General features: G+C 39.4%; 1 protein-coding gene across 7 annotated transcripts in view; it reads left to right on the forward strand.

Annotated features, from left to right (window-relative positions):
- The window catches only part of SH3KBP1 (SH3 domain containing kinase binding protein 1), a 238,457-nt gene that overhangs the window by 131,528 nt on the left and 80,257 nt on the right, over nt 1-26,672 (forward strand). For 6 of the 7 annotated variants that reach the window (XM_087758628.1, XM_087758626.1, XM_087758631.1 and 3 more), the window contains 2 exons: nt 1,692-1,766; nt 11,981-12,177. In XM_087758628.1, the coding sequence (XP_087614754.1) occupies nt 1,692-1,766; nt 11,981-12,177 (272 nt within the window). The remainder of the gene's footprint in view (nt 1-1,691; nt 1,767-11,980; nt 12,178-26,672) is intronic. The other variant, XM_087758627.1, reaches the window with a different exon arrangement.

Genomic DNA, 26,672 nt, shown 5'->3' on the forward strand with positions numbered 1-26,672 from the left:
CACATAGTCAAATAAATTGTATCTGAGAGAATCACAACTTAATATTAAGGAGATGATTTCAAAAGCATTTTAGTATGTTCATGGCAATGTCATGACAACATTTAAAGGTGGCCTTTTATATCTTGCTGCCTCTTGTATGTGTCTGTTCAGGAATTGCTAGGCCTCATGGTATGTATCAACTATTTTTAGAACCTGTTAGCGATGGCCACTGAGAAGTCATGACTGCTGGAGTTAGAACTGATGATAGATTGATCAGCTGATGGTTCAGTCAGGCAACCTCCTGTATTTTGAGTTCTTAAAACTTTAGATGTCCATTACTGTCTCTCCGACTCTCCGCAACGTCATGAAGCTTAACATACCTTTCTCTTAGCAATTTCTTAATTGTTGTTTGACTGTTTTAATAGCATTCTTTTAATGGTATTTTGTAAAAACAAGGTGGAAAGATGGATTTGGGTCTTTTTTGCTTCTTCGTTATGTAAAAATAAGGCAAGGAAAAACTTTTGTTGTTAATTAAACTGCAAGAAAAAAACAAAGAAACAGCCTTTTACAATACATAAATGAGTATAGCTTTTTATTTTCTGAAAGTCCAACAGAATGATATGCAGGGGGAAAAAAATACACATTTTTGGTACCAAAATGGGTGTGATGCTATGTTGGGACAATTCACAAGTACTGGCTATGTTGCTATAAAATTTTACTGAAGACATTAATTTTTATGATGGTATACCTAGGTGAGATTGGCAACAAGCTGAGATGGGTATATTCTTGGGCTTGTCTGGGTACCTTGAGCAACACATAAAACACCTCAGCTGTTCATGCCTTTACCTTCACTTGAATTTCATAAATGTCAGAGCATGAGTTATCTTGCTGTCGAAGAGAAAAAACCCAAGAAATTAATGGTTTTGATAATAAAAATGTTATCTTAACGATCTGAGATTGGAATTGGGATTTGTTTGGGGGTTTTTGTTGTTTTGTTGTTTTCTTTTTTGATTTTAGTATTTTGTTTTTGTTAATGTGTGCTGAGTCAAAATACCCGATTAAGCTATTGGCTGAAAAACTGATTTATTCAGGTTTTAGTGTCCTATCCCTTCAACTAAGCATTGTTTAAGACCAGTTCCCATGTCCAAAACATTTCTAATAAGTCATCTTGCAAAGATGCAGTATTTCTGATGCTCACAGGATCCGGGTATATTAAAGAAATGTGAGTATTTCAGTGCCCTGTTTGGATGTCAGCTGTGCTTGTTCGAGTGCACTACATCTGCATCAGGAGTGTTGAGCCACTGTGAGTACATCATTGCAGTAATAATTTTTTTCAGGCTTCCCCTGTGCTCCATGAGGAGGCTGAATAAGACAGACAAATAATTTCATTTGCAAGTCTCGCAACTTGATGGACAACACACAAAACCTAAGAAAAAATGCATTCTGTTGGACATTGTAAAGAACAGCTTTAGCAAAATCATGAGATTCTTTTATCTGACATACATGCAGTAAGAATATTTTAACTTCATGTACAATCAGATACTTTTGTTAATATTCTCGTTGTTTTGCTAATGAGGCTTTAAAAATGTTAGTGACTGAAAATACAGATTAAAACCTCTTCCTCTCCCTTCTTTTTACCATCATTCGATCTCTTCACCCCCACCCTGCCCCTTCTCTTTTTCTTCCTCTTTCCTTCTCTTGCCTGCTGTCAGGAAAATCTGCCTTTGAAGGGACAATTCTGTACAGAGTGGCACCGGCAAAGATTGACAGCTACAGACGCTATAACAGTGAGTGTGTTTCAAAATCAACAAGCAATAGCTTTAGTCCTCAGTACTTGTTTGATTTATCTACACTTGTAAAATGTGCCACTGCTCACTTATGGCTACTCTATATGCATATATTTGTCTGTAAGCTAAAGTCAGTTTGCTGCTGATGAACTGCCTAGCCTTAATGCAATGAGAATGCACTCGTTCCTTCTGTGCATGTGTATGTTATATGTCCATATAATGTATGTGTGTAAGCCCACAATAAATCGTGAATTACATTGGATGTTTGGGTCTCAGCTATGGATTGAAATTAAGACCATTTAGTGCCATCATTTTTACCACCTGAAACATGAAGACTATTGAAAATAACCACAAATCTTTGAATTAAAAGTCCTTCTGCTCTAAAAATAAAGTTCCCATTGTGATTGCTGAATTCATAAAATATGCTTTGCTTTTCTTAAAGAACATTGTGGGGTTTGGTTTGTGCGGGGTTTTTGGGGTTTTTTTTTTTGTTTGTTTGGTTGGTTTTTTTTTTTTAATTTAATGCATGCTCTACATTTGGCATTCTGTCTTTGACAGCTATTACTCACAGCATTTTGGTTGATACGTTTTTTCTGCCAAGGAAGGTAAAAGATATAAAGCTACTTTCATTTCATGTTCAAGTTTTTGCCTTCTGCGTTTTGGAAGCAGGGAACATGCTGCTTTTCATATGCTTTTACTACCCTGTTAATACAGGAGAAGAGAGGATGGTGACATCAGATGCAAGACAGAGGAAGCAAGGAAGACAGAAATCTGTCCTTCCACCTGCTTCCTGAACAAGAAATCTAGCAGAAAGTGATCCTACTGAGTCACATTCAGTGTGACTAAGTACAAAGTGTTCAGTCCTGTCCTCCGGTGAACAGGATGTTGTGCTAACTTCGGCATCTGCTTTCGTCCCAGACAGCTTTCTTTTCAGAAGATCCAAGCTGTGCTTCCTCCTTTCTGGGTGGAGGTGTTTGCTCTCCTACCTCTGAGGGCTTCTGTCTTACACATGTTCACAGCAAAGGATGAAGCAGTTGAAGTGGTAGTCTTCTATTCTGATAACTTGCACTTACACCTTCTTTTTTCAAACAAAACCTGATCTTTTTTAAACAATAATCTTTGTGGATGCGTGCAGCTCTGAGTATTTCCTCATGGAGAATTATCTTCCTGTCTGCCAGAATTCATCTCTCTTCTCCAGCTCTTCTCAAGCTTCCAACCAAACTCTTGCTCTGGCTGGAGCAGACCATGTGGCTGGTGGTCTTCACATTTTACTGCTGCTTCTCGCCTTACAGTCTTCATGACTGCTTATGCATCACTCAAATTGCATGCTTCTTGCAGAGTTCTTAGACCATCATGTCCTCAAATCCACCTATCTGATGAACATAATAAGGATTTACGACGTAAATCTCCAGTATGCTCGACTTCTGACTTCAAGACCTAACTTCAAGACCTAACTTCAAATCAGATGCAAGGTCTGCCTTTGGAGCCTTTAATTTCACAACATTAATCTTTCTGGGCAGTGTTATCCTAACATTACCTTTCAGAGTTTTCCAGAAACCTGCTTTCCGTGCCCAGCCCATTTTTCATTAAGTGTCAAATGGCCCTTTCTCTTTCCTGGAGTCATTTAGGGTGAGCCTAAGTGAAGGCAGGAAGAATTCAGTCGCCTTTCCAGTTGTGCTAGAGCTCTGCATTTAGTTCTCCTTGTTAATAATACTGGCCCATGGTCATGCCATGTCACAGAAAATAAATTTCATCAAACTGATTTCACAGAGTGCAGGGTTGGATGGGTATCTACAGGTATGCTTGATAACCAGCTGCAAGAAGACAGCTTAACCCACAGCAGATTGTCTCACTTTGCTCTGGGCAAACACCCATCTAAACATTGCTTTTAAAGCTGACCAAAGATGTCTTGTTTAATACTACCTCCCTTGGCATTTGGTTGAGACTCACATGTTTTTTCATGCTGCAGAGGTATTTTGCTTTCTCTGTAAAACTGCATCTCAGAAGGCCAGATGTCCAGCTACATTTGTGGCCTATTTGTTGCCTACTGGGTTGGAACTGGGACTGAAGTGGGCCGTACACAAAATCAGGTCATCCAGGAAAGTTTTAAACAAAATGAGGGTTGGAATTGGTGATACTATCAGAGATGTTGTCTCCTAAACTAACATACGAGAAGGAGGGTTCAGTTATTCTTCCTGCTGCCTCTACTGGCAGCGCACTTCCTGCATGCTCATGTTCTTCAGAGCAGGCTTACTGAAGGTGTGGCCGGCTCCCTCCGTTTCTTATCTGATCTGTGGGCCTTCTTTTTAGGCAAATATCCATGTGCTTATGTCTCCATCGAAAATCATTTGGAGACATTCCACAGAATTGTTTTCGTTTAGGAATGTCTGTTTAAAACAACCCACAGCTGCTCTAATTTCAGCTTTCTGATCTCTCCATAAGTTAAGCTCGAGTCAATTCATAGCTTTAGATTAGTTATGCCCAAAGGGTTCTTGGATTCACCTGTATCGCATTGCATGAAGTGTTGCTCAACTTTTGAAGCAAGCTTAGAGCTTTTACTTTACAAACACATGCTTAGTGCTAAAATACTTTTATTTTGAAAGCTGTTTTGCAACTGCTGTGTTTAAAAGACATTTTCTTACTTAATCAAGGCCTGTAATAGCTAAATGCTGTGAAATTAGTGTGTAGCTGCTTCTAGAGATACCTTCCACCAAAATATGCAAGATTATCTCCTGCATAAACACTTGGCCTTGCCTTCATATGCTGACATGGCTTTTTTTGTCATTAGGTATGCCAGGCTCTGCTCAGCAATAATTCCAACACCTTTGGCATTCTGCTCATTAACCTGCTGTCAGAAAATTTTTGCTACTGCTTATGCTGGGTGAAGAGGGACACACAGCAACAAAAAATTACTTACTCGTTGTTTTGTTGATCACAGCCCACTTTTCTCTCATCCTGCAACTTTTCTGCACCTCGACAAAAAACGCTTCTTGGATTTTTAATTTTTTATTTTTTACCGGTTTAATTTCTCTTTCTTCCTTCACTTTCTTTTTCTTCGAAGATGCTATAACTGAGGAACAGGGCAGATACAATGCTTGATTTGACAGATATTTGCCTCTCTTTCCTTATATGTGGATCCACAATGCTGTCAGTAATAGATATTAGATATAATGGAAGAAGATGAGACAGGATCGTTGAAACAGAAATATTCGTGAGTAACCTTAATTGTGTTTTGTATTGCTCCACCACTTTTTTTTTTCCTTTTTTTTTCCCCCTCCCCCTAATCCTTGACAAACAATGGCTGGTCAGAGTTCAAAGAAATCAATATGGCTGATGTATTTGTGACGTTATTAACCCCATTTAAAAGTGTCTGAATGTGAGCAAAGTTAAATGAGAAAACCAAATGTGGATTTTAACAGTTCTGAAGAGAGGACAGTTAAGTTTTTTTTATTTCACCTCAACTTCTTATAACTTGCTTGCAAAGAAGAACATATATTAAATACACAGCTGCTACAATGAAAAATAACGTCTGAGAAAGAACAATGCTAAAATTGGGTGAGGGAAATTTTTATGATTAAAATAAGCATCCTGTTTTCTGGAGAACGAATGTACAGATGGCAAGGGATTGGGGGTGGTGGGTGGAAGAATTATGTTGACTGGGGTGAAACACGTTAAATCCGTTGATTCGGACTCCCACTAGCAAGTGGTTTTCCATGAGTCTCACAAAAGACCGGGTTTTGCTGAGTGGCAGGTAAAGAATCCTTTTGGCTGTGGCTGCTTACCCGTCCTTTCATGTGCAATAACATGTTCCCGTACTTGGTGAGAACAAGGGTGGTGAAAAAATAGTTCCAAAACGAAGACGACGATGGTACAGCTCCTGAATGAATGATTGTTTCTATTCGCTCTTACAGTACTCGGGGAAATGGCTGGGGGTGAGGTGAAGCCACCAACTTCCATATTGATGGCTCTGTGTTCATGCTGCAGAAGATGCTTGTGCTGCGTTGCCCTTAATGCATGCTGCTACGTGGTGCTGGACACCACTCCCCTTTTCCCTGCATGATTTCTTGTGCAAGCATAAAAATCTTGGGGCTGTTTCTTACATGGCAAGAACTGTTGTGCTAAGGAAAACAAACATGCTGAAAGGAAATGACAAAATGTTTAGATTACACGGTTACATTTCTTCAAGGAATATAACTGAGAATAACAAAGAATGACTAATATTGAGGTAGTCTGCCTCAGCCACTTGTACGTGTATAACCACTCTTGGTAAAGAAGCGTAAATTTGTTTTTTGAAAGTGTGCATTTATTAACCTTTAAACTATGAAGAATCAACAGTAATATTTAAAATCAGACTTCCTTTTGTGGTTTTGATTTTTTTATGACACTATGGAATGTTGTTGGGGATGGCTTCAACAAAATACAGGGCTTTGATAGAAAGCAAGCTCGAGATGAATAAAGCTCATAGGCTGTGGGTATCTGTTCTGTCTTCGCCAGTATGTGAGGAAAAGGAAGGACAGTTCCTGTCTTATCTGCTGCAATTGCCGAGTGGAGCTTCACCTTCATCGTCATTCAGATCAGTCGCTCAGGCGTTCCACGCTGTCATTCTCTAAATAGAAGGAAAGGACATATTTCCCCTCGCCTTCCTTCCCTTCCATAAAAGGCAAAAATCCCAATAAGCTCCATTTACACAGTTCTTCGTTCTGTTAAACACAGTTGACAGCGTTTCTCTCTGGCTGCCAGACCAAATCAGGAGATCCTTTGCAGCATCTCAGGTGTGTGCCTCTGAACAGCTGACCTTTACATCGCTTAACAGAGCTAGCCTGAGAAGTGCTTAGAGGGCCAGAGCATCATTGGCTTACACGTCGTCAGAGTGGTCCATCTTTTGCCTGGTGCCATAAATTGTCTGCAGAGAGAACAATCCAGAATAAAGAACAAAAGTTAAATTGCTAAATAACAGCTCAAAATAGAAAGCTCTGTAAAGCTCACAATGTATTCCCCTTTTTTCCTGCCATTCTAAGCTATTTAGAAACAATTCATTTCCTGCTTTGAATGGAGTTAATTTTATCGCAGCTGTTTATTTTTGTTTTAACAGCTTTAGTTTACACAGCCCTTTATCATCCCCAAATATCTTTCTGATTTAGAATCTTGGTTTGATGCCAGCACAGCTCTGGGGCCGTTGGTGAATTAAGTCTGATGTCGCAGACTCTTTTTAGTCCCTGTTTGAGCTAATCTGTTTTGGTACATTTCAGAATGTTGCTCTCAAAAGACCCGTAACTGGCATAGCAGGAGTGTGGTGTGTTTGAAGTGTCTTGAGAAAACTAATCTCTCTTATATACCCATAGAGGAAGAAATCTGTGTGAAGTGTGAAATTCCTCCAGACAGTGTTGTGAGAATTTAATCTTCATGAATACTAAATTATCTTGCATTTGTAAGGAGCATGAAGCAACGGAGGATCTTATAGCTCTGAGTGTTTTTAAACAGTCGTATGTCAGTAGTCCTATATCTTGTCCTAAACAAAAGTTGGGAATGGTTGGCTCCTGGGAATTTTAACTTCTTGCTGCTGATGCTGCTCATGGTCTGACTTTAAGGAGCTTACTGTAAAAGTGCACCCAACACTCAGATTTGAGCCTTACCTTGTGGTGATGATGGTTCAGCAACAGTAAGTCTAGGTAAAAGAATGAAGTGTCTTTGTTTGTAGAGTGAGAAATGGGAAGTGACACTCCCAAAAGACTTATCTCCTTCCTGAGAAATTTTAAAGATCTGAAAAAATTTTCTACTATTAGGACTGGTGTGATAGTAGGCACGTTAGTGAGCACCTTGTTGATGTTATGTTCTTAGCTTGTCAGCTCTCCAAATGCTGACAGAGAGCTGACAGATTCTAAAAAGTTGCTGTTAAAAAATAAAAAAAAAAAAATAGAGGCCTGACTGCCGTAGCTTTTATCCAGTCCTGGCTGTATTTGAAGTATTTAATAACTAGACTTAAAAGAAAAGCAAAAGATGTGCCCCATGTTTCTGCGGATAGCAGTTTGCTGAGCTGCTGGCCTTCCCTTAGTGCTTAAGTTCATAGCTGTACAGCAGCTGTTTCAGACTCCATGGGTGTATCGGTCAGCAGCAGCAGCAGACTGCCAGCTAAAATGCTCTCCAGTTTTTACTGTCCATTTAGCAACCTGACCTCTCTGCTAACTGTAACTCTTCTTGCAGAAAATTTCATGTTTAAAATTCATAATCAGTGACAGCCTAGGTCACTCAGGTTCCTGCTTAATTCCCAGCTGTATCCATGGGCTACATTTGTCTTTTGGGGAAACTGCCCCCCCAGCTCTGTTCTCCTACTAAGCTATTTGCAGGAGTGGTGAAAAAGGCCATGAAAAGCTGAAGAAAAAAAAAAGGAGGGTGGCTGGAAGAGGGACATTTTTCCATTTTTAAGAGGAGGGATCGCCTCAGCCATCAGCCATCCCTTCCTTGTGTAGGCAGGGCTAGGGAGGCCACTGCAGCCTCACTTGGCAGGATTGCTCCGAGAGAATTGCTGATGTATATATGCTGATATATTTTATTCTTTCTTATTTATTTAAGTCCAGAGGGTTCCTCAGCTTGTGTCAGTCAAAAACCAGTAAATGATGTCGTTTTCCCAATTGGTCAGGAAGGATTTTTTTAACTTTGAAGGAGCTTTGTAAGGTTGGCCTCTATATCTGGCCACTCAAATGCAGTTTAGTTTAGACAGGCATCACTTCAGTCCGTTCTGTCCTCATGAAAAAGTACTGTTATTTCCTATGTTGCTTTTATTATGAGGACTGTGTACTGAGACAAAGCTCTGTGGCAGCATTGAGAATGAAGTGGCTTTTGGATTATCATCAAGCACAGATGGGTGATGCTAGGGAAATCTGCTGTAAGCCTGAGGTGAGGTTTCTGATACAAGGTGTGATGTCTCATCAGAGAAGAATGGTAATAAAAGATGAAGATGCCGTAATGAAAAACAAGTGATGACCCAGAAACAAAAGCCTAGTTCTTATTGGAGCCCCTTGAGGTTTCTGATCTCTCTTTCATGCAGGCTTCAAAGATCTGGAAGTCCATGTGAGACCTGTTGAGTAATTCCCATAATTACTTCCATATTTTATTTCCAACAGCTGGCCAAGGTCAGGTCCTCTTCTCCTACAATTAGTGATGCAGAAAAGTTATTTTAAAAATAGCTTTTCTGCTCATCTCCGGGAGTGGCTAAGAGCAGTCATGGATCCTATCAGTTAAAATCCAGTTACTTGTGGAGGGAGGTCTCTGCACTGATCCTTCCCTCCATCACAGAGTAGTTTGAGAAGATTCTGGCAAGGATGAAAGAGTGAACTTTTTCCAGAGGGTAATTTTCCTATCCCGTATTAAGAAGATCTTTTGTTCAGCAAAGAGACAATGATCACTGTGATTTGTTTGAGTTTTTTGAGTTCTGGGCATTTTATTCTCAGAAATATTATTTGTAACTCAGTATAGTTGACTGGTGACCCTTCTCTTTGCAATTAGAAGTAGTAAAGAAAGTTGGCTCTAGCCTCTGTCACAGCCAGGGCCCTAGCGACTGATCTTTTGCAAAGCTGGGGAAATGTTCAGCTAGAAGAACTTACGGCTTCTTCTGTTATGGGCCAAGTCACAACAACGTGTAGGAATAAGAAAGAGGCAGTGACTTTGACTTGTTGCCTGAAGAGATTTATACCACTCACACTTAATTAATCTAGCCTTGCATCTCTTAGTGCCTCTGTGTCATGGGATGGGTCTGCTACGGATAGCCAACCTCATTCTCCCAACCACAGCACAGAGCAAGATCGCTGTGAATGCTTCAGTTCCTTTGTTATTTCTTTCATGAGCTCTGGAAGAAAAGGAGCACACAGAATTTACTTTACCGATGGCAGGAATACTACTGTTCTAACTACCATAATAAACCAGTGAGACCAGATTTGAAGTTTTCCCCCAGGCCCTTCTTGGGAAAATAAAAAGGTCCCAGTAAAGAAATCAAGACCCCAGCATTTTTAAGAAAAGAATTGTAATATTATTATTTCAACTTCTTTAAAATTCCAGTCCTGCACAGTTTATGGAACAATTAACTTCTTCAGTGCTATCTAAATTGAACGCTCGAAGAAACAGAAATGTTATTTATATTCAACACGTATATGTAGCAGCCACTCAGGAGGCCAGAGGGCCTAAGCATTTTGCTTAGACTTTAGTCTTTTTGTTTGTTTCTAACTGGGAACTTTCTCTAATTCTGCATTCATACTCCTTTCAAGTTTCAGATACAGAAAATCTCAGAGCAGCATATGATGTTTTTTCTCCTTAACAGTTTTGCTAAAAATCCTGGCCTGACGCATAATTCCTGTTTTCCTTTCCTAGCCGCACCCTGGTGTTGAAACCAATTTAACAGATGAGCCCTTTGCATCCTGGATCATGAAGTTGTGCCTGTAGGCCTCAGGACTTGCAGTGGTTTCTGTGGTTCATCAGAGAAGCTTAAAGTAGCCCTTGAAGAAGATGCTATGTTTTACTGGGTAGTCATGTTCCTAAATAGTGAATTGCCAGGAAGATAAGAAGTCTCCACCAAAACAAGTCACTGCTCACAAGAATGACAGAAAGTTGTTGGGTGGTGACTATCTGTTAAAACCAAAGCCATCACTTGAGTCGGGGAGGCAAAAGCAAAGGATTCAATTGTTAATATTAAAAATTTCATCATAGAGATTTTCATTGACTTCATCAAAATATTTTTTTCTTTAGGTAATTCCTCTACTTGGGTTGGAAGGGTTGTTCTGGTGTAGGCAGGAAGTGATATGCAGATGCTTTCAGCTCAGGAACACTGCTTCATTCTGTTTCTGTGGCTTATACACATCAGAGAATCATAGAAACTGAGGCATTATGAAGATTTTATAAAGCTTTCCACATGCTCCACAACTTGCAGCCCTTTTATAGGGATCCAGTAGACTTTGCCTGATCTTAGTGCCATTTCTTTCCTTTTGGCAGAAATACAAATAATTTTGGGGTAACGTTACTTGCTTATCCAAGGGAAGAGGGAAAGAGATTTGTATATAATCTCCACTTGACTGTATATAATCTCCACTCTAGATTTTAAAGAAGAATCTTTCTTCTGTACTGGCAGCCTCTTATGATGAAAATCCATTGCAATCACTTTGTGGACCTTGATATAAAAATAATTAAGAAGATAAGCTTACTTGAAATTTTTCTTTCTTTGACTTGTAAGATCCATGTCTGTGACACCACAAATGCTTGTGAGGGGAATGTGAGGGTTTGGGTTTGTTATAATTTGGTAGAATTAGTGCTGTAGTAGCAGCAATTGGTGTGGTTTTTCTGGAAACATAGTTAAGTCAATCTGTAACGTAGGAAGGAAGATTTAAATGATCCTGGGGACTGTTTCAGGAGGAAGCTTCAGTGGGTCACTTTTGCTGCCAGTGACTGTTTGGCCTGATTCTATACCATTCTGCAAGGCGGCTGAAGCATCACCGTATTGCATCTGTGGCCTCTGCTATTCAAACAGCAGATATTTTCAGATAAGCGCAGATAAATTTTCCTATTCACTGAGAGAAGTAATGCAAATCAGAACGTCAGTTTTGATTTATTATATTCCTAGAGGATGGTGTGCATGGATGCTTTTCCTATGAGGCTGTCTGTGCTGCAGAGAGATTTAATTTGCAGCAGGGAACGTATTATGCAGCTTATTTGATTGCAAATTTGTTTAAACAGCTTTCAGCTTTATATTTCCCAGTTAGGTAATGTAGCTTTAGATACTAATTGCATAATTGGCTTGATACGAGTCACACGGATTTAAGGCACAGTGCGCCTGGTCTGACTGCTTGTTAGCTTTAAGTGGCTTTATACAATAGCTGCCCTACAACTGAATTTAACTCTTTCATTTATTGAGCTCTCTTGCAAACAATTTTTGTCTGAGGACAAAGGATTTTCTTGGTACTCAAGGAATGGCTGTCTTCATTCATGAAGTTTTGATGTTGGAGTATGCATGTTTTGTGGATTGGTGTAAGTTCTAACTGGTACACCAATGTGATGAAATAAAGTGATTTTTAAAACTCAAAAATGAGTGCATGGCACAGAGAGCATCATCTCTACCTGTTTCGTTTTCCTTTAGAGGATGGTGGGAGGGATCATTTTCCAGTCACAACCTGTTTTGAGAAAATAGTGAGCTTCACACCTAAGATTCCTTCTTTCATCCCTCCATTTCACAGGCCTAAAAGACGCTACAGGCTCTGAGAGTGATGGTGGTGACTCTTGCAGCACAAAATCGGAAGGAGCCAACGGAGGCACGACAATCCAACCCAAAAAGGTCAAGGGTGTTGGCTTTGGAGATATCTTCAAAGACAAACCTATAAAGCTACGACCAAGGTCAATAGAAGTTGAAAATGACTTTCTCCCAGTAGATAAGGTACGTGTAATTTCTTCATTCTCTCTTGGTGTTGGTTTAAGGAATTTTTCATCCTAAAGTTCTAAATTCTGTCACTGGCCAAAACTTGAAGCTTTATGGTCATTATTTCCTCATCTCTCTGTGGGCAAGATTCTGCTTTTTTCCTTTTACTGCACACCAGAAAGTGAATTCCAGGGAGGTTAGCTGCTTGCAAGAACTGTTACTTTGCTTAAAGATTTACTCGTCTGTTCATACCTCCATTGGCCTTCTTTCTAAGAAAATATTAGTTTAGAGAACAAGACTGGAGAGGCTTTTCAGTTTTGCAGTTACTCACATTATGGTTAAAAAAAAAAGTGGCTAATTCTTATGTAAACTAAGAGGGAGATACTGTCACTGTGCCAGCAGTTTGCTTAAAAAAAAAAGGAAGCTTTGGCAAATACCTGAATACCTCAACTTAGTACTGGGTTTGTTGATTTTAAAATGCTTTCCAAAATTGCCTAGCTTTGTTTAAAGGGATTAGTAAAAGGGAAAACATTATTTTTCGTTTGTTCTATATGACATAAAAAGAAAGTCCTGAGATTAACACTTGAGGAAAAAAATTACTTTCTGACAAATTGAAACAGACCATCTTTTTTTTCCCCAAAGTCTCCAAAGCTATCACTAAGTCAATTAGAAATACAGAGATACTAGAAAGCAAAATGAAATGTGTCTAATAAACTGGAGGAGGCAAACTTTTTTTTTCAAAGAAAAAAAAAAAGGGTTGATCACTCTAAGGTATGTTCTTTAGGGAAACAAACAAAGTGCATTGTTTCCTAATGAAGTAAGAACCAAAGAAAAATCTGACAAATCCTTCCTTTAAGTGAACAGTTAGATTTGCATAGGGTTGCTGATATGCTGAGAAGTGTTAGGAGGCTTCCACAGCCTGGAGTTCTGCTCTGAGCAGTTAGGTGATGCATTTTCTTTGGCTCCATGGTGATTTTAAGAAGCTCCTGGACAGCTGCTCTTGTTCCCTGGTGCAGCAGCTTCTCACCTTTTGAGTTGTGCTTGTCCAGTTGTCTGTAGAACCAGGCACTTCATGAATTATATCTTTTTTGGCCCCCAAAGCTTTTGGTTTTTAACCTGGATCATTTCAGTGACCTGATTTATAGCACAGCACCTTCCCCCACATCCGCCCTGAGTTATAGCGGCACAGCAGAAGGGGAGATCCTGCAGAGGCATGGTGGAAACATCTTAAGTTAGTTATGCTGAGAGAGAATTGGATAATATTTTACAGTGGACTGCAGTTTGGATTCTGTATAAGGAGGGTAGTGAAGAGCTGAGATAGTCTAAGTAAAGGAAAAACCTAGATTGTATTACTCCTTGACCATTGCTGACTTCTTCAAAGCCTGCGTGGTAGCCTGCTTGCCTTCTGTTTCTGGGTGGGCTTCTTAACTCATGTGTGGGGCTTTGTTAACGTGCAGGACCAGGAGCAGCTGAGCTGTATTCCAATGGCACCTCATCAAAGAAGCCCCCCTGGGATACAAGATAGGGCCAGGCCAGGCCTGGTGGTGTTCACTGAGTGCTAGCTAATCAACCTCCCTCCTGCTGCATTCAGGGAATGGGGTAGAGAGCAGTGAAGTCAGCTTTGCATGGAGTCATCGTGGTGTCTTTCTGCATGGTTTATTTGTGACCCTGACAACCTGCCAGTGTTTGAGGTGAGACTGGGCATTATGAAGGCTTTGTAAGGATGCTGAAAAAGAATTTTACCAGAACATGAACTTTGTTAATAAAAGGTTTCTTTTTTTTTTTTTTTAACCCCATTTCAGAGGATGCTTGTTTTTATAATTTGATGGCTGCCTGCAGTCTTGTACTTACAAGTCTTTCCTTACAAGTCCCATGTAAGGAAAATTGCCTTGTATATAGGAAGCACCTGATAGCAGGCAGACTTAAACTCATGCATGGCTGTACTTAAGCCTTTTTTTTTTTTTTTTTTTTGATTCAGGACATAAAAAGTCCTGTAGCATCAGGAAGCGTGTATTTTAATAATGCAGTTCTACAAGAGGTGAGTTTTAAATTATTAATTTCCTGCATCTAGGTATGTAAAGGAAATACGTGGTGCAGGAATAAAATCACTTAAGATAAACACACTATTATAATTTACATTATACTATTAATTTACATTATAATAGTATTTATAATTGGTGTGTAACATAAGCATTCACTTGTAAGGGTGATACATATGTAGGCACTAACCAGAATTCAAGTGTTGCACAAAATTCAGATCTCCCGGGTCTGATATAGGCAGATTAGAATTTACAAATGATAAGGCCCTGTTAATGCCACATGAAGGATTTCTTGTGTCTGCAGTTTACTATAATTGTAGCTATCTCTACAGTAAATGGGAGCTGATTAAAATAAATTACGTATCTATCCCTTGGAGTCCCTTGTTTTAACGTCAAGTGTTTGCAAAGTGCTTATGAAGTGGCCTTCATTCCCTGAAGGGAAGTCTTACTCCACTTTATAATAATGAGAAGTCTTACCTTTGTTTTTCACAAAGAACAAATATTTGTGCAGCATAAGTCAATAGGTTTGTTATCCAGCCAAAAATTAAATATAGAATTTTCAGAAAATTTCTAAAATTTGCCATCCTACCCACAGATCTTCCTTCCTATGTCTTCAGATTTCTCCTAAAGTTGGCATGGTTACTGGAAAATAATGGCTTCATTTTTGTAAACACAATCCATTATTTGTGTTTCAAGTGTGTAGATAACTAAAAGCAGCACTTCTTTGCTGTCGTTGCTTTTTTCCTGTTTAGGGTCAGGATGGTTAACCCTTGAGCAGTGCCATTCAGAGGCTTCAGCACTGTGGTCTTTGCCGACTCATAGCACCAAAACGTGATTCACTGACACAACATTCGGTTACGATTGCAAAACATTAACCTTCCAAGTACTTCTCTCTTGGCTGTAAGAAATTCCTCCCTCGTCATTGCCATGTTCTTTGCCATTTAATGCTGGCTGAGAGAGAGATGAATCCTGCGTTAAGTTTGTCGTTCCAAGCAAGGTCATATTTAGCTTGAGAGCTCTGCATACTGGATCAAAAATGTTGCAATGTATGATGCAGAGTGCCAAATTGGTAAAAATTTTTCTCTAGCAAAGTAGTTTTTAAAGGGGTCTTTGCCCTGGTATGTGCCTTGCTTATTTACAAGTAGCCTCAGTTTTTCAATAACTTGTAATCTTTTGAAGAGGCAGAAGCAATTCTTTCCTCAAGTCCTTTTTTGTTTGTTGTTTTTTGTTTGGTTGGTTGGTTGGGTTTTTTTTAAATTTTTTCTGAAGCTTGGAGGCCCTAAAACTCTTTCTGTTGCTTCTTCTTGATACAGTTATTGAAAAAACATTTTATATATTACTGTAATGATACTGTTACCTTTTTGATTTAAAATATTACCTAACAACTACTGATTTTTTTTTAAAACATTAATAAATTACTGTGTGGATTTTATAATGTGGGATTATATAGAACAAGGTAATTCCTATGGAAAATGTCAGTCCCATTTACAGAAGAATCAACAGGGTTTCATTTTGTTGGCATTAGCACTTTATATTCCAATGTGTTTTCAATTTTATGAATCACAGGTTTAGATCATATTTCACGCAGAGGTGATATGAATTATTGGGGTGTTAAGTTAAGAAGGCTTTTACACAAATATTGGCAGGAGTATGAGGGCAGAAAGGATTGCTTCCAGTGGAGCAGAAGCAGATGCCATTAGGCTCTCCTGTAAATCACCAGGCAGTTTGATGTGCTCCAAGTGTTAGCCCAGTGGTAACAATGTAGGATATAGTGGCCCTTGTCTTTTAGAGTGATCAATAAACTCTCTAACTAAAGGCAAAACTGAGGAATTGTGTGAAACCCCATTGGTTTTATTGGTGTCCAGAATTCATTGCTTTGCTGTTCTTCATTCTAAAAATCACAGAAGCAGATTATCCTAGGGAAATTAATGATGCAATTGTGGGAGTTTCATTTGAGCAGTGCCATCAGAGCTGTGCTTTTTAAAAAAAAAAAAAAAAGAATCAAATACTTATGCTTTGTAGTGCTTTTCTTTGGCTGTTTGCGTTGATGAATCGACCACTGGCCATGCTATAACTAGAATCAGATTCCTGAGGCTTGGCTCTATCAAATTCCCATTAATGGTACGTGTAAGTGAACTAATTTACAATGCTGCATATGAGTGAAGAAATAGCTTGCTGACATATGAATTTTTGGAAGAAATACAGTATGCGTATAGGCATGTTGTATCTCCTGAGAAAATTCAGTTTAACGCTGTTAAAGTAGCACAAGTTTTATGCTCAACTAGAAATGCCTGTTTCACGTGTCCTCCTTCTGCTCGTGCAGCTTCAAGACATTTAAACAGGTGTTTATGCTTACTTCTTTTTTCCTTTTTCATTTTGTAGTAGCTTATCTAAAACTTCTGTTTCTAGGCTGGACTTCCTTCCAATATGATCTATATGTGCTTCCGTTGTCCTAACAAGCTATCACTTTTTCCTCTCCTGTATCTAAAAATAAACCTCTAAAAGCATAGGAAAATCAATTCAACCAATACATTCCTTAGTCTGGGTTAACTGTATCGGGTTGGTCCGTGAGTTGAGGCTTCAGCTGGAAATGCTAAAGGCCTTAATAGGTGAGTAAGAAATAAAAAGTTTTTAAAAGCCATTTTTATCTTTCTGAAAACAGCCCTTACTTCAGAAGAGACTATTGAAAGTATTTTTTACATTTTCCATTTAAGATACATTTGTAGTTTTCTTCAGGCAAGACTCATAGTTGGCTAGCAGTGATGAATTTGAGCAGAGCTAGATTTCATTAATAGCCTTTGATGAGGTCGCATTAGTGTTTGCCAGAACTTAATGTAAATTATATGCTCAACCATCAAACTGGGTAATATTACAGCCACTGTAATGATTTAATATAAAGGGGGAGGCTGTCATGGCTCTAGATCCAGCAACTTGTAATATCTAGTTAGCTGATGTTTAGGGATCCTTCTCACTGCAAAACACTGAATTTATACAGAAATTTTTGTTTCTGTATATATTTAGTGTGTTTGGGAGAGGAGAAATGGCAAAGAAATAATGGAAGTAGACACAAGAGCTATAAGGGCTAGAAGCTCATGTCACTTATTAAGTCTACCTGTCCTTTGTAATAAGATAGAAATTTGTAAACTCTGAGACTGAGTGCCTGCAAGGTCTGAGTTTCTATTTTGAGCCAGTGAGCTAGGGACCCAGAAACCGTAGTGAATGCGTTGCACTGACAGTCACATCTTTGCCACATCGGTTCTGTCAGTTCCTGCCTGGTTGCTTGTAGAAAACATCTTTTCCCCTTAATTTGCAGTTGTCATTTAAAAAGAAGTCTTTGAGAGATGCAAGTTGGAGGCTCCTCCTGGCATTTCTAAACTGGCTAATGATGTGCCCTGGCTCTGCCCGGGCTGCCCAGCGGCACCCATGGCGCGTGCCCAGCACTGGCTGTGTGCGCTGCACGCGTCGGTCTGCGCTTGCCTCCGTACAGCGCGGCTCACTGCTGCTTACTTTTCCCCTCCGATGCCTTTGGAGGTGCTTGCTCCCCTAACGGAAATGTTGAAGCCAGTGTTCAAAATACTGGGATAACGAAAAAATGGATGCGAGCAAAACCACCTAGTACTGAATACAAACACTATTAAAAACGCCTGCTGAGGCAGAGAGCGTGCGATGTGAGTATCAAGTGTGTGTAGCACTTGCACTTGAAAGCATAGGTTTCTGGCATTCGTTTATTCAGAGGCAGCCATCGGTGATGGCAGCAGTGGTTGTGGCAAGCATCAGCGGTGTGTCAAACTGCGTGTAGGAACAGGGGGAAGCACTCAGCTGTTCAAGCAGCATTTGTGTTTTGCTTTCAAGTTGCTGTCTGCCGTAGTCTGGCATCCCTGCCCTAGCCATTTTTTCTAGTGCCATCTTGTGAGGAAGGCTACAGGGGAAGAAGGACCCTGACCCCTTCTGCAGTTGTCATGAGAGCAAGGCTGCCCGCAGCAGGGGCTCGTTCCTTCACTGGTGTAACTTTCCATTCCTCGAGTTCCGTGTGGAAACAGGATTTATGTGTTTCTTTCATTATGCAAAGAATAGCAGATATTTGCAAATGGTTGCTGATGTTCATGAGGCACTGTGAACATTATAAATAAATTCTTTAGAAGTTTGTTACTCTTTCTGGAGTAACTAATTCACAGCAATAAGAAGGAAGGGTAGGGAAAATATGGTCGGCTCGTGAAATGAGGGACAGTCAAAAAGCCGCATGCCCCTTTTGGGGAGGCTGACTCAAAGCAGGACTTGGTATGAAGGGAATAGAAAGGGAAATGGGAAATTAAGTTTAAAGAGAGGAACAAATTTTATAACCTTGGCTGGCAATGAGTCTCTGTGTTGTGGTTTAACCCCAGCTGCCAACAAAGCACCACACAGCCACTCACTCACTCCCCCTCCTGATGGGGGAGAGAATCAGAAGGGTAAAAGTGAGAAAACTCCTGGGTTGAGATAAAGACAGTTTAACAGGGAAAGCAAAAGCCGTGCAGGCAATTAAAGCAAAACAAGGAATTCATTCACTACTTCCCATGGGCAGGCAGGTGTTCAGCCATCTCCAGGAAAGCAGGGCTCCATCACGTGTAACGGTTGCTTGGGAAGACAAACGCCATCGCTCCAAACGTCCCCCCCTTCCTTCTTCTTCCCCCAGCTTTATATGCTGAGCATGACGTCATATGGTGTGGGACATCCCTTTGGTCAGTTGGGGTCAGCTGTCCCAGCTGTGTCCCCTCCCAGCTTCTTGTGCACCCCCAGCCTGCTCGCTGGTGGGGTGGGGTGAGGAGCAGAAAAGGCCTTGACTTTGTGTAAGCACTGCTCAGCAATAACGAAAACATCCCTGTGTTATCAACACTGTTTTCAGCACAAATCCAAAACATACACTAGGTACTATGGAAAAAATTACCTCTGTCCCAGTCAAAACCAGCACACTCTGCTGAGTCACTGAGCTGTGCTACGTGAGTGAATAGTGTCTCCTGATCTCCTGTATACTTCCTGCCCTGCTATCCCATTAGAGAGATGTGCTTTCAGGTTTTCTCACTTTGGTTTGTAAAATGTTCAAGCTGCCTGAACAGAGTTGTCCAGGTATTGGTGACATGGTTCAGCATTCACATCAGTCTGCACTAGCAGTTTTTGGCAGAGGAGGTTACCCACACAATGGGTTGTGCTACTTGTGATGTTTTTTAGGCTTTTGCTTTTAATAAAGCAGCTATTGGACTCTAAATAAATGCAAGCTAGTCGTTGTCCATGCCACAAGACTTTACATGTATATCGTTGGTCTTTATTCAGAAAAGATTTGTCCGTATGAAAGAATCACATCAAGCATATGCATGAAAACATTTTCAACTTGTGTTCCTGACTTGAGCTACTTGAATAACATCTAAAAATAGAAGCAGAGTAGTGTAAGAAGCATTGATAGTACCAGAAGTTACTCCTAAAAGCAATGTGGAAAATCTGGTCTGTTCTCCCAGGGCACAACACTGGGCTTCTGCCAGAATGAGTTCTTCTGGAGGAGTGCTCTCTGGGAGGGAATACTCCTGATTTTTCAGTCATGGTTTTGATTAGGAAATCTTTGGATACTTCAGTCTGAAAAACAGGATGTGTAGGTTCAAGCTAATGCAATTTTATTTCATAATAGGGAGGCAATAAAAGTATATGTGTTGTACGTTGCTCTGGGTAGCTTGCTAATCACAGTAGATCTCTGAGTTTCAGTGGAGTCTGTACCATTACCAAGCTTTATACCCCGACAAGGATTTTAAAAAAATTGTTAAAAACGTCAAAATGCTGTGCTTTAATAGTTTAAAATAAAGCTGATTCCCTGAGTTCCAGAGATACTTGATGGAGACATAAACTGAATTTCTAGGAAAGATTTGTCTCATGTTTCAACTTCAGTACAGAGAAAATGCTTCAGAAAGTAAGAGCACTGACATGCAAGCGGGCTTTTTTTTGCTGTCTGAGCTTCAAGAGAACTGGTTCACGAATTGATACGATATCGAATGTCTAATAATAGTAAAATCTACCTAAGCAAAATCTAGTTGATATAATTTGATATAAAAGGTTTAAATTAGTGTAATCAAGGCTTTAGGAATAAACAGTTTTATAAACTGTGTCTTAGTGTTTCTGAGTAAAATGATTTTTTTTTTCCCCTACTTGGATTTTGTCAGATAATATAACTGATTTTTAATTGCGATGTCTGAGTTGTTAAGTTTTTTTAACTTTGAAAAGATTATAAAAATTCTAATGAAATGACATTTGATATTCTTAGCACACATGAACTTTGAAAATTAAAAGAACAAATACAGTTATGCAAAAAAATAAAATAACCCGCCTGACTTTGGAAATTACATAAATAACTTTCATGCTTGCTGAGGTATTAAAAAGACTGATGAATGTAAAGCAAACTGACTATAACCTGTAAAATGAAATCTATACACTCATCTTTTGCTTTCTATTTAGCTTCATTAGTTTGTGGAATTTTTCTGAATGGGTTTTCTTTTTTAAATTTTCCCTAGTTGAGGATTATTTTTAAAAAGTCATGCCTGATTGCAGCACTTATCCTTTTATATACTCATAAATTGTATAAATTATGTATGTGTTACAGATTGTTCTTCTCTCTTAAAATAAATACCAATAATTGTGTGTTTTCTGGAACTGATAGTGATGTAGTGTAATATAACTTTAAAATTTGTGATTGGAAAGTAGAATTCTTCAGGAAGGGGGTTGCAGGCTCGGTAGGCTTTCAGTAGGCTTTGCTCTGCATCACTCCCGAACCTGTTCTGCAGCACGGTGCAGGCACACGGAGTGTTGCTGCAAGAGATGTTGCCTTTTCTGTGAGCCATCTTCTCTTACTCGTTCCATTCTTTAAAATACCCTGATATTTCTTCTGGAGATTTGTACTTGCGGTGATAGTCCTACTCAGATCGGTTGTGATTTGATTTCAGTATAAGGCCAAAGGGGATCTCAGAGATCATCTAATCCAAGCCTCTCCACTGGATTAGGACCGAATATATATAAATAATCCCCAGAGGATGGCTGGTTTTTAAAAAAGCATCCAGTAAATAAATTTGTGTATCCTCCCTAGGTACTCATATTTTGCTGTTGTAGCAGAAAATATGTTGTAATATCCTGGCTCTGCAAATTAAGCTTTTTCTTGTTCTTTTTTGTAGGAACTATGCCGAACGATTTATTGTCCTCCCCTTTTAAAATCTACATACTGTCTAAGTTTATCATGTCCTTCCTTACACTGGTTCTCAAAACTAGAGAGAACCTTTTTTTGCTTTTATCTTTTTATTGTATGAGTTCAGAGGCTTTTCCTTGTCTCATAATTGTGTTGGCACTCCCATGAGAATGCCTCTGTAGAGAATGGGCTGTGCGTGTATAGGGAATGCGTTGAGTGTGCCTAAGTATGCCCATAGTAGACATGGTTGTGCATAAATGCTTACTGAATAGTATATAAGGTCAAATGGGAGTGAGAGAGTGTATAGTATCTTGTGGCTTGCTTAAATATAAATCTTTAATTTCTTCCCAATTCTCTGAGAAGCCCATGATGTGTTTCCCTCCGCTGCACTTTTTCAGTCATTTTAAAGTTGAATGTTTGTGAGGAGGCAGTATTACAAATTTATAAGATTTTCATGGAACAGAGCATCATCTTAGTGACATTTCAGTTCTTAGTAATATTTCTTTAAAAAACAAAAGCTGAAACAAAAGCATAAATGACATGAAATTTCAGCTGCCTTTTTATGTATTTATTTATTTATTTTAAACAGAGAGGCTGACACACTCAGAATTTGCCATAAGCTCACTTTCCCGTAGAGTTATTTGCAAAACTTTCTGCCTGGGCTGTTCACAAAAAGTCTGTATGTCCTCATTCCCATTGCCTTTCCTAGCTGTCCGTCTCAAGAAGCCAGGAGAGACTAGGTTGGCTTGGGAAAGGAGAGGAAACTTCTCGCTGCGAGTGCGCAGAGGTAGGAAAAGCTGCAGATTTCCTGTGAAATAAACAAGTGGAACCTTTGTTTCCCTGGGATGGCCAGGAACGTGAGTCAGTGTCAGGGCTGGGCTCCCGCTCTCGCTGAGCTGAGCTCATGCAAGGAAGGGGCAGGACTCCAGGGCTGCTCTTGGACACTTGGAGCTGCTGAAAGGCAGCTTGGCTTCACAATGGGAGAGGAGGTATTTCTTTTACAATTAGTTGGTGTTTTTTTTCTCTGGCTGTTTAAAACTGTATCGTAACGTATATTCTGCAGAGCAGAGGATTCAACTGCAGGGTTCTTTGGTTCTTCTGCACACTTTGTAGATGCTGGGTAGGTAAAAAGAAAAGAAGGAAAAAAGAGTGCTGGGGATCCTGAAGTCCATTGCTGCTATAGAGGACCATATTAGAGCAGGGGGTTACTTTTGTGTGAAAACATGTTCTGTCCTGGCTCTGTTTAGCTTAAGTTTTTTTCCTTTCAGACTGTTTGGCCATTAAACTTGCACATATGTTTTTTATTTCTATATGATTTGGTTTCAATTTTCTTACTCTAAAGGATAATGTAACTTTACAGTTAAGCAAGACTAGTTGCACAGTCTTTAGGATGTGTTGCTCTTTCTAATGTTTGCTTAGTAAACAAAAATTCACCCCCCCTTTTTTTTCTTTCCCGAATGCACTAATAAAACTGCACTTCTTCTTTTTGGCAGAAAAAAGAGGAGGAGCTTTAGTAATTCCTCTTCTGTGTGAGGTGACTTTTGGAGTCTTTTGTACAAATGAGGAAAGCTGATATGAATGATTTTTTGGAGAAAATTATATTGGGATAATAAAATCTAAATGGAAATGATCCTCTCCTTCAAGAAAAAGCAAGGAAAACTGGATTCAACTGATGCTTGTAAAATTTTATAGAAAGCTAAATGGAGAGACACCAACTAAACTGTTTAATGATCTGCAGATACTTTGGGGACTCTTAGTAGAAAAATGTAAATTTCTTTCAGCTTTGGCTTTTCACAGCTAAAGTCAGTAAGCTGTGTGCAGAAATGAAGTTACAAGTTTTCTGAGTTGCTTTTTCTCCTAAAAAGTGCCATGTGTCTGTCTTTTTTTCTGCCTTAAAAAAAGAAAAGAGGAAGGAGGAAAGGAGTAGTGCAAAAGGATCATAGACCAGCCAGGCACTCAGCGGGATAAAAAGTCTGTAGGCCAATTTCTAAACTGCCTTTTTAACTTCTTGTTGCGTGTGTTTCTATAGGAGGTCAGTGGCATTTTGTGTTTCTAAAATAGTTCTTAAATACTATGGGCATGAGCTTATATTACTACAGTTAGTTGACTAAGTGCTTCGTAAAAACTTCCCAATAAAAAACAAGGAGGGGGAGAGAGGACTCGGCTCCTGGGGAGGAAGTCCCGATCCAACAGCAACTGGTAGCCAAGTAGGGGCTGCTGGTGCCTGCTTTCTGCTGGGCGCTGGGCTATTTGCCACACACTGGCCACCCAAAGAGCAGTAGACCTCCATACGTACAGCTGACAGTTTCTTCTGCAGCAGTCTCTGTACCTAAAGCACTTGCTGAAAAGAAAAGCTGAAACACATGGTATTAGTCATTTTCCATTTGTGTTTCAAGTTTCAGAGCTTCATTCAAAGGAAAAGAAATGAAATTCCAGTCAGTTGAAAGAGGACTGGATGGAGATGCTAATGCGTTTTGCTTTGTCACTTGTTGCTCTGCAGTTTTCCCTATAAGAGTTTAAAATACAAATATTCGCCTCAGTAACTTCTGTCCTGATTTCAGCGATGCAAGATCGGGGGGGAAAAAAAAAAACCACTAAAAAATGAAACTTAAAGATAATCTGAGGAGAAAAGAAGAAATATAATGCCAAAATGGAAGAAATATTTGCTGTCAGCACTAAGTCTAGGACTGTCTGCATGACAGTATGCGTTTAGCCTTTTTTTTAATCATCGAATTTGAAAAATATAATTGAACAGCCACTTGGCAGTTTGTTGTCACATCATAAATTTCACAAAAGAGCAAAAAAGTATTGTTGCCACCTTAAAAATGAAGATATTAAAGAAGAGCCATTTACTGCTTATTGTTTTCCTAGATTTTTTTTTTTTTGAGAGAGAGGAAAGTAGCTGCACTGCCTTCCTTACTGCTGTAAAAGGAAATGGAGATACATGTAGCAGTTACAAGGTTCATTAATTTTTGTAAAAGAGGGAGGTTTCATAACAGGAGTTTCTAAGATGGATGGTACAATCTGGATCATGCTAGTTACCAACTGCAATCTAGACAGGCACGGTTCTCCTGGGAGAGCAGGAAGGAATTCCATTCACTCAGTGCAGACTGACTAAAGGATTCTTCCTAGAGGAGATAGATAGAAATTAATTGTGAACTGCAAACTGCAAATGGTAAAATTCCTGGTGAGGGGTGCAAGGGGACGTGATCTTTTACATTTGTGTGAGCCACAGTCTGTAAAAGGGGAAAACAGAAAATAAAGAAAGCAGGGAAGAAAGAAGACTTATCGGCTCCAGAAGATACTAACTTTCTTTACAAAAACACTTTCTAGCATTGCAAATCTGCAGCTTGAGGAAGAAAGAAAATGAGCTTGTTCATACAGTTCGTTTTGATGTGCCCGCTTTCAGTGCTTTGAGATGAGGCAGTTGGGAGCGTGCCGTGTGGGTTTCATTCTGTATTTGCCTTTTTTTGTTTAGTTGTTTTTGTTGTTGGTTTTTTTTATTTCATTTGCTAAAGTGTTTTTACTCACCAGTGATTCTAATACGTCTTGCTCCATTTGTTTCAGCAGCATCTACCTAATCTAAACTCTTACATTTGCTTTCTCACCACTAACCTTTTAGGAAGGCAGATTTTCAGTTCATTAATGATTTGAAACGAACAGCCTGACAGCATCAAATATCAGGATTCCAAATTTTACAGAAACACAAATGTTATAAAGTGTGCGAGTTAAGACACATAGGTTTCTCTCCTGCCCAGCACATCAAGCATATCAGTAGAAAGAAGCCTCTCCACTCCCCTCCCTGCCCATAATTTGAAATTTTAAGAACTTGTCAAAATACCAAGTTACAAAGCTTTAGAGTCTGAACTCACCTTCTGGTAGAACAGGTTTAACTGTGGAGAATAGTGAGGTAAAAAGCAAAACGTGCCCTCTTCTGCTCTCCAAGCTACCCAGAGTTTTTAATGAAAATGACGTTTCACTGTTCATGTTCATTCATGTTTTTGTTCCTACCCCCTTTCTCGTCCAAGAAGTTAAAACAAAAATTTTGCATTGCGTATTTTACCTACTTATTTCTTTGACCGTTTTTTGAGAAAGCCTATATTTCTCTGGTGACTTGCATAATGCTAATGAAGATATTCTTCATCTGTGGTCTGTAGACTGCTGGTGGTCTGCTAAACACCTGGCAGTTTCAGTGCATGGATAGCTGGATGGGACATTTGGTGCTGGCTCAGGTCATTTCTTAATGGAGCTCAGCAGCTGGAAACAAGAACGAAAGTAATTTTCCATTTAAGCAGTTCTGAAATCGCAAAAGAGATGTTTTGTAGTTGTAAATGGGAAGTTAGGGATCTGTGAAATAGTCTCTAATTAGATGTCTTCCCCACTATGAAGGTTTGAGACTCTCCTTTTAATGCAAAAATACAAATTACATGAATGTGGAGGATATAAACAGTTACAGCTTAGCATAAACATCAATATCATCGCTGAGTGTGTATTCATACACTGAAATATTGAAATATTGTGCTCTGAAGACATCTTAAATCTATAGCACTTTCTCAGAGAAAGTCAGAGAGTTAAAGCCTTTTCAGACTGCTTGATGGAGTCGAATTTATTCAGGAGGTTGGTAAGTTGTTACGAGCGCCTCACTGATAGCGTTGTGGTAGACGTAGTCCATCTTACGGGTCAGAAGGAGGTTGAGCTGGCTAAACAGGAAACGCAGATGTATATTTCTGTCCTGTGGATTTGTCTTTTTCATTACAGTAGCTGACTGTCAATCCGGTGTTTGCTGTTTATAATCTTTTAGACTCATAGTGGGTTTCTCTGCTTTTGTGGGAACTACAAAAGATGGCCCATGAAAGCCGACTTGTGTATGCCATAAAGCATTTTCTCCATTGAAAATTTCTGTGGTGGCTTACAAATCAGAGGATTTAAATTAACCTGTAAGAGTTACTGCTTTATAATTTTGAAGACTTTTCTAATTATTTTCTCCAGATATCTTTGCTCTCCCTGTGGATTTGTTTTCTTTTTAACTGAAAAACTTCAAGTTTGTTTGATAACGTCTGGGGGGAGAGAGAAGCTGGAGTAATACTTTGAAGTTTCCCTTGTGTTATCACTTTGGTTTTATGTCACCTTGCTTTATTTAGCTTTATTTTCCAAAGTGTACCCTATTCAATATTCCATTTCCCTATGTTAAAGAATGAGATTTCCAGGGAATTGGAAGGTCCTGAGACATCTGTAGTTCAGATCAGAATTGTGCCTGTGCTGGTTTCATGCCTCCAAAC

Source organism: Nipponia nippon, unplaced genomic scaffold (assembly GCF_047370975.1).
Source record: "Nipponia nippon isolate SJK-2023a ecotype South Korea unplaced genomic scaffold, ASM4737097v1 scaffold_2, whole genome shotgun sequence".
NCBI lineage: Eukaryota > Metazoa > Chordata > Aves > Pelecaniformes > Threskiornithidae > Nipponia > Nipponia nippon.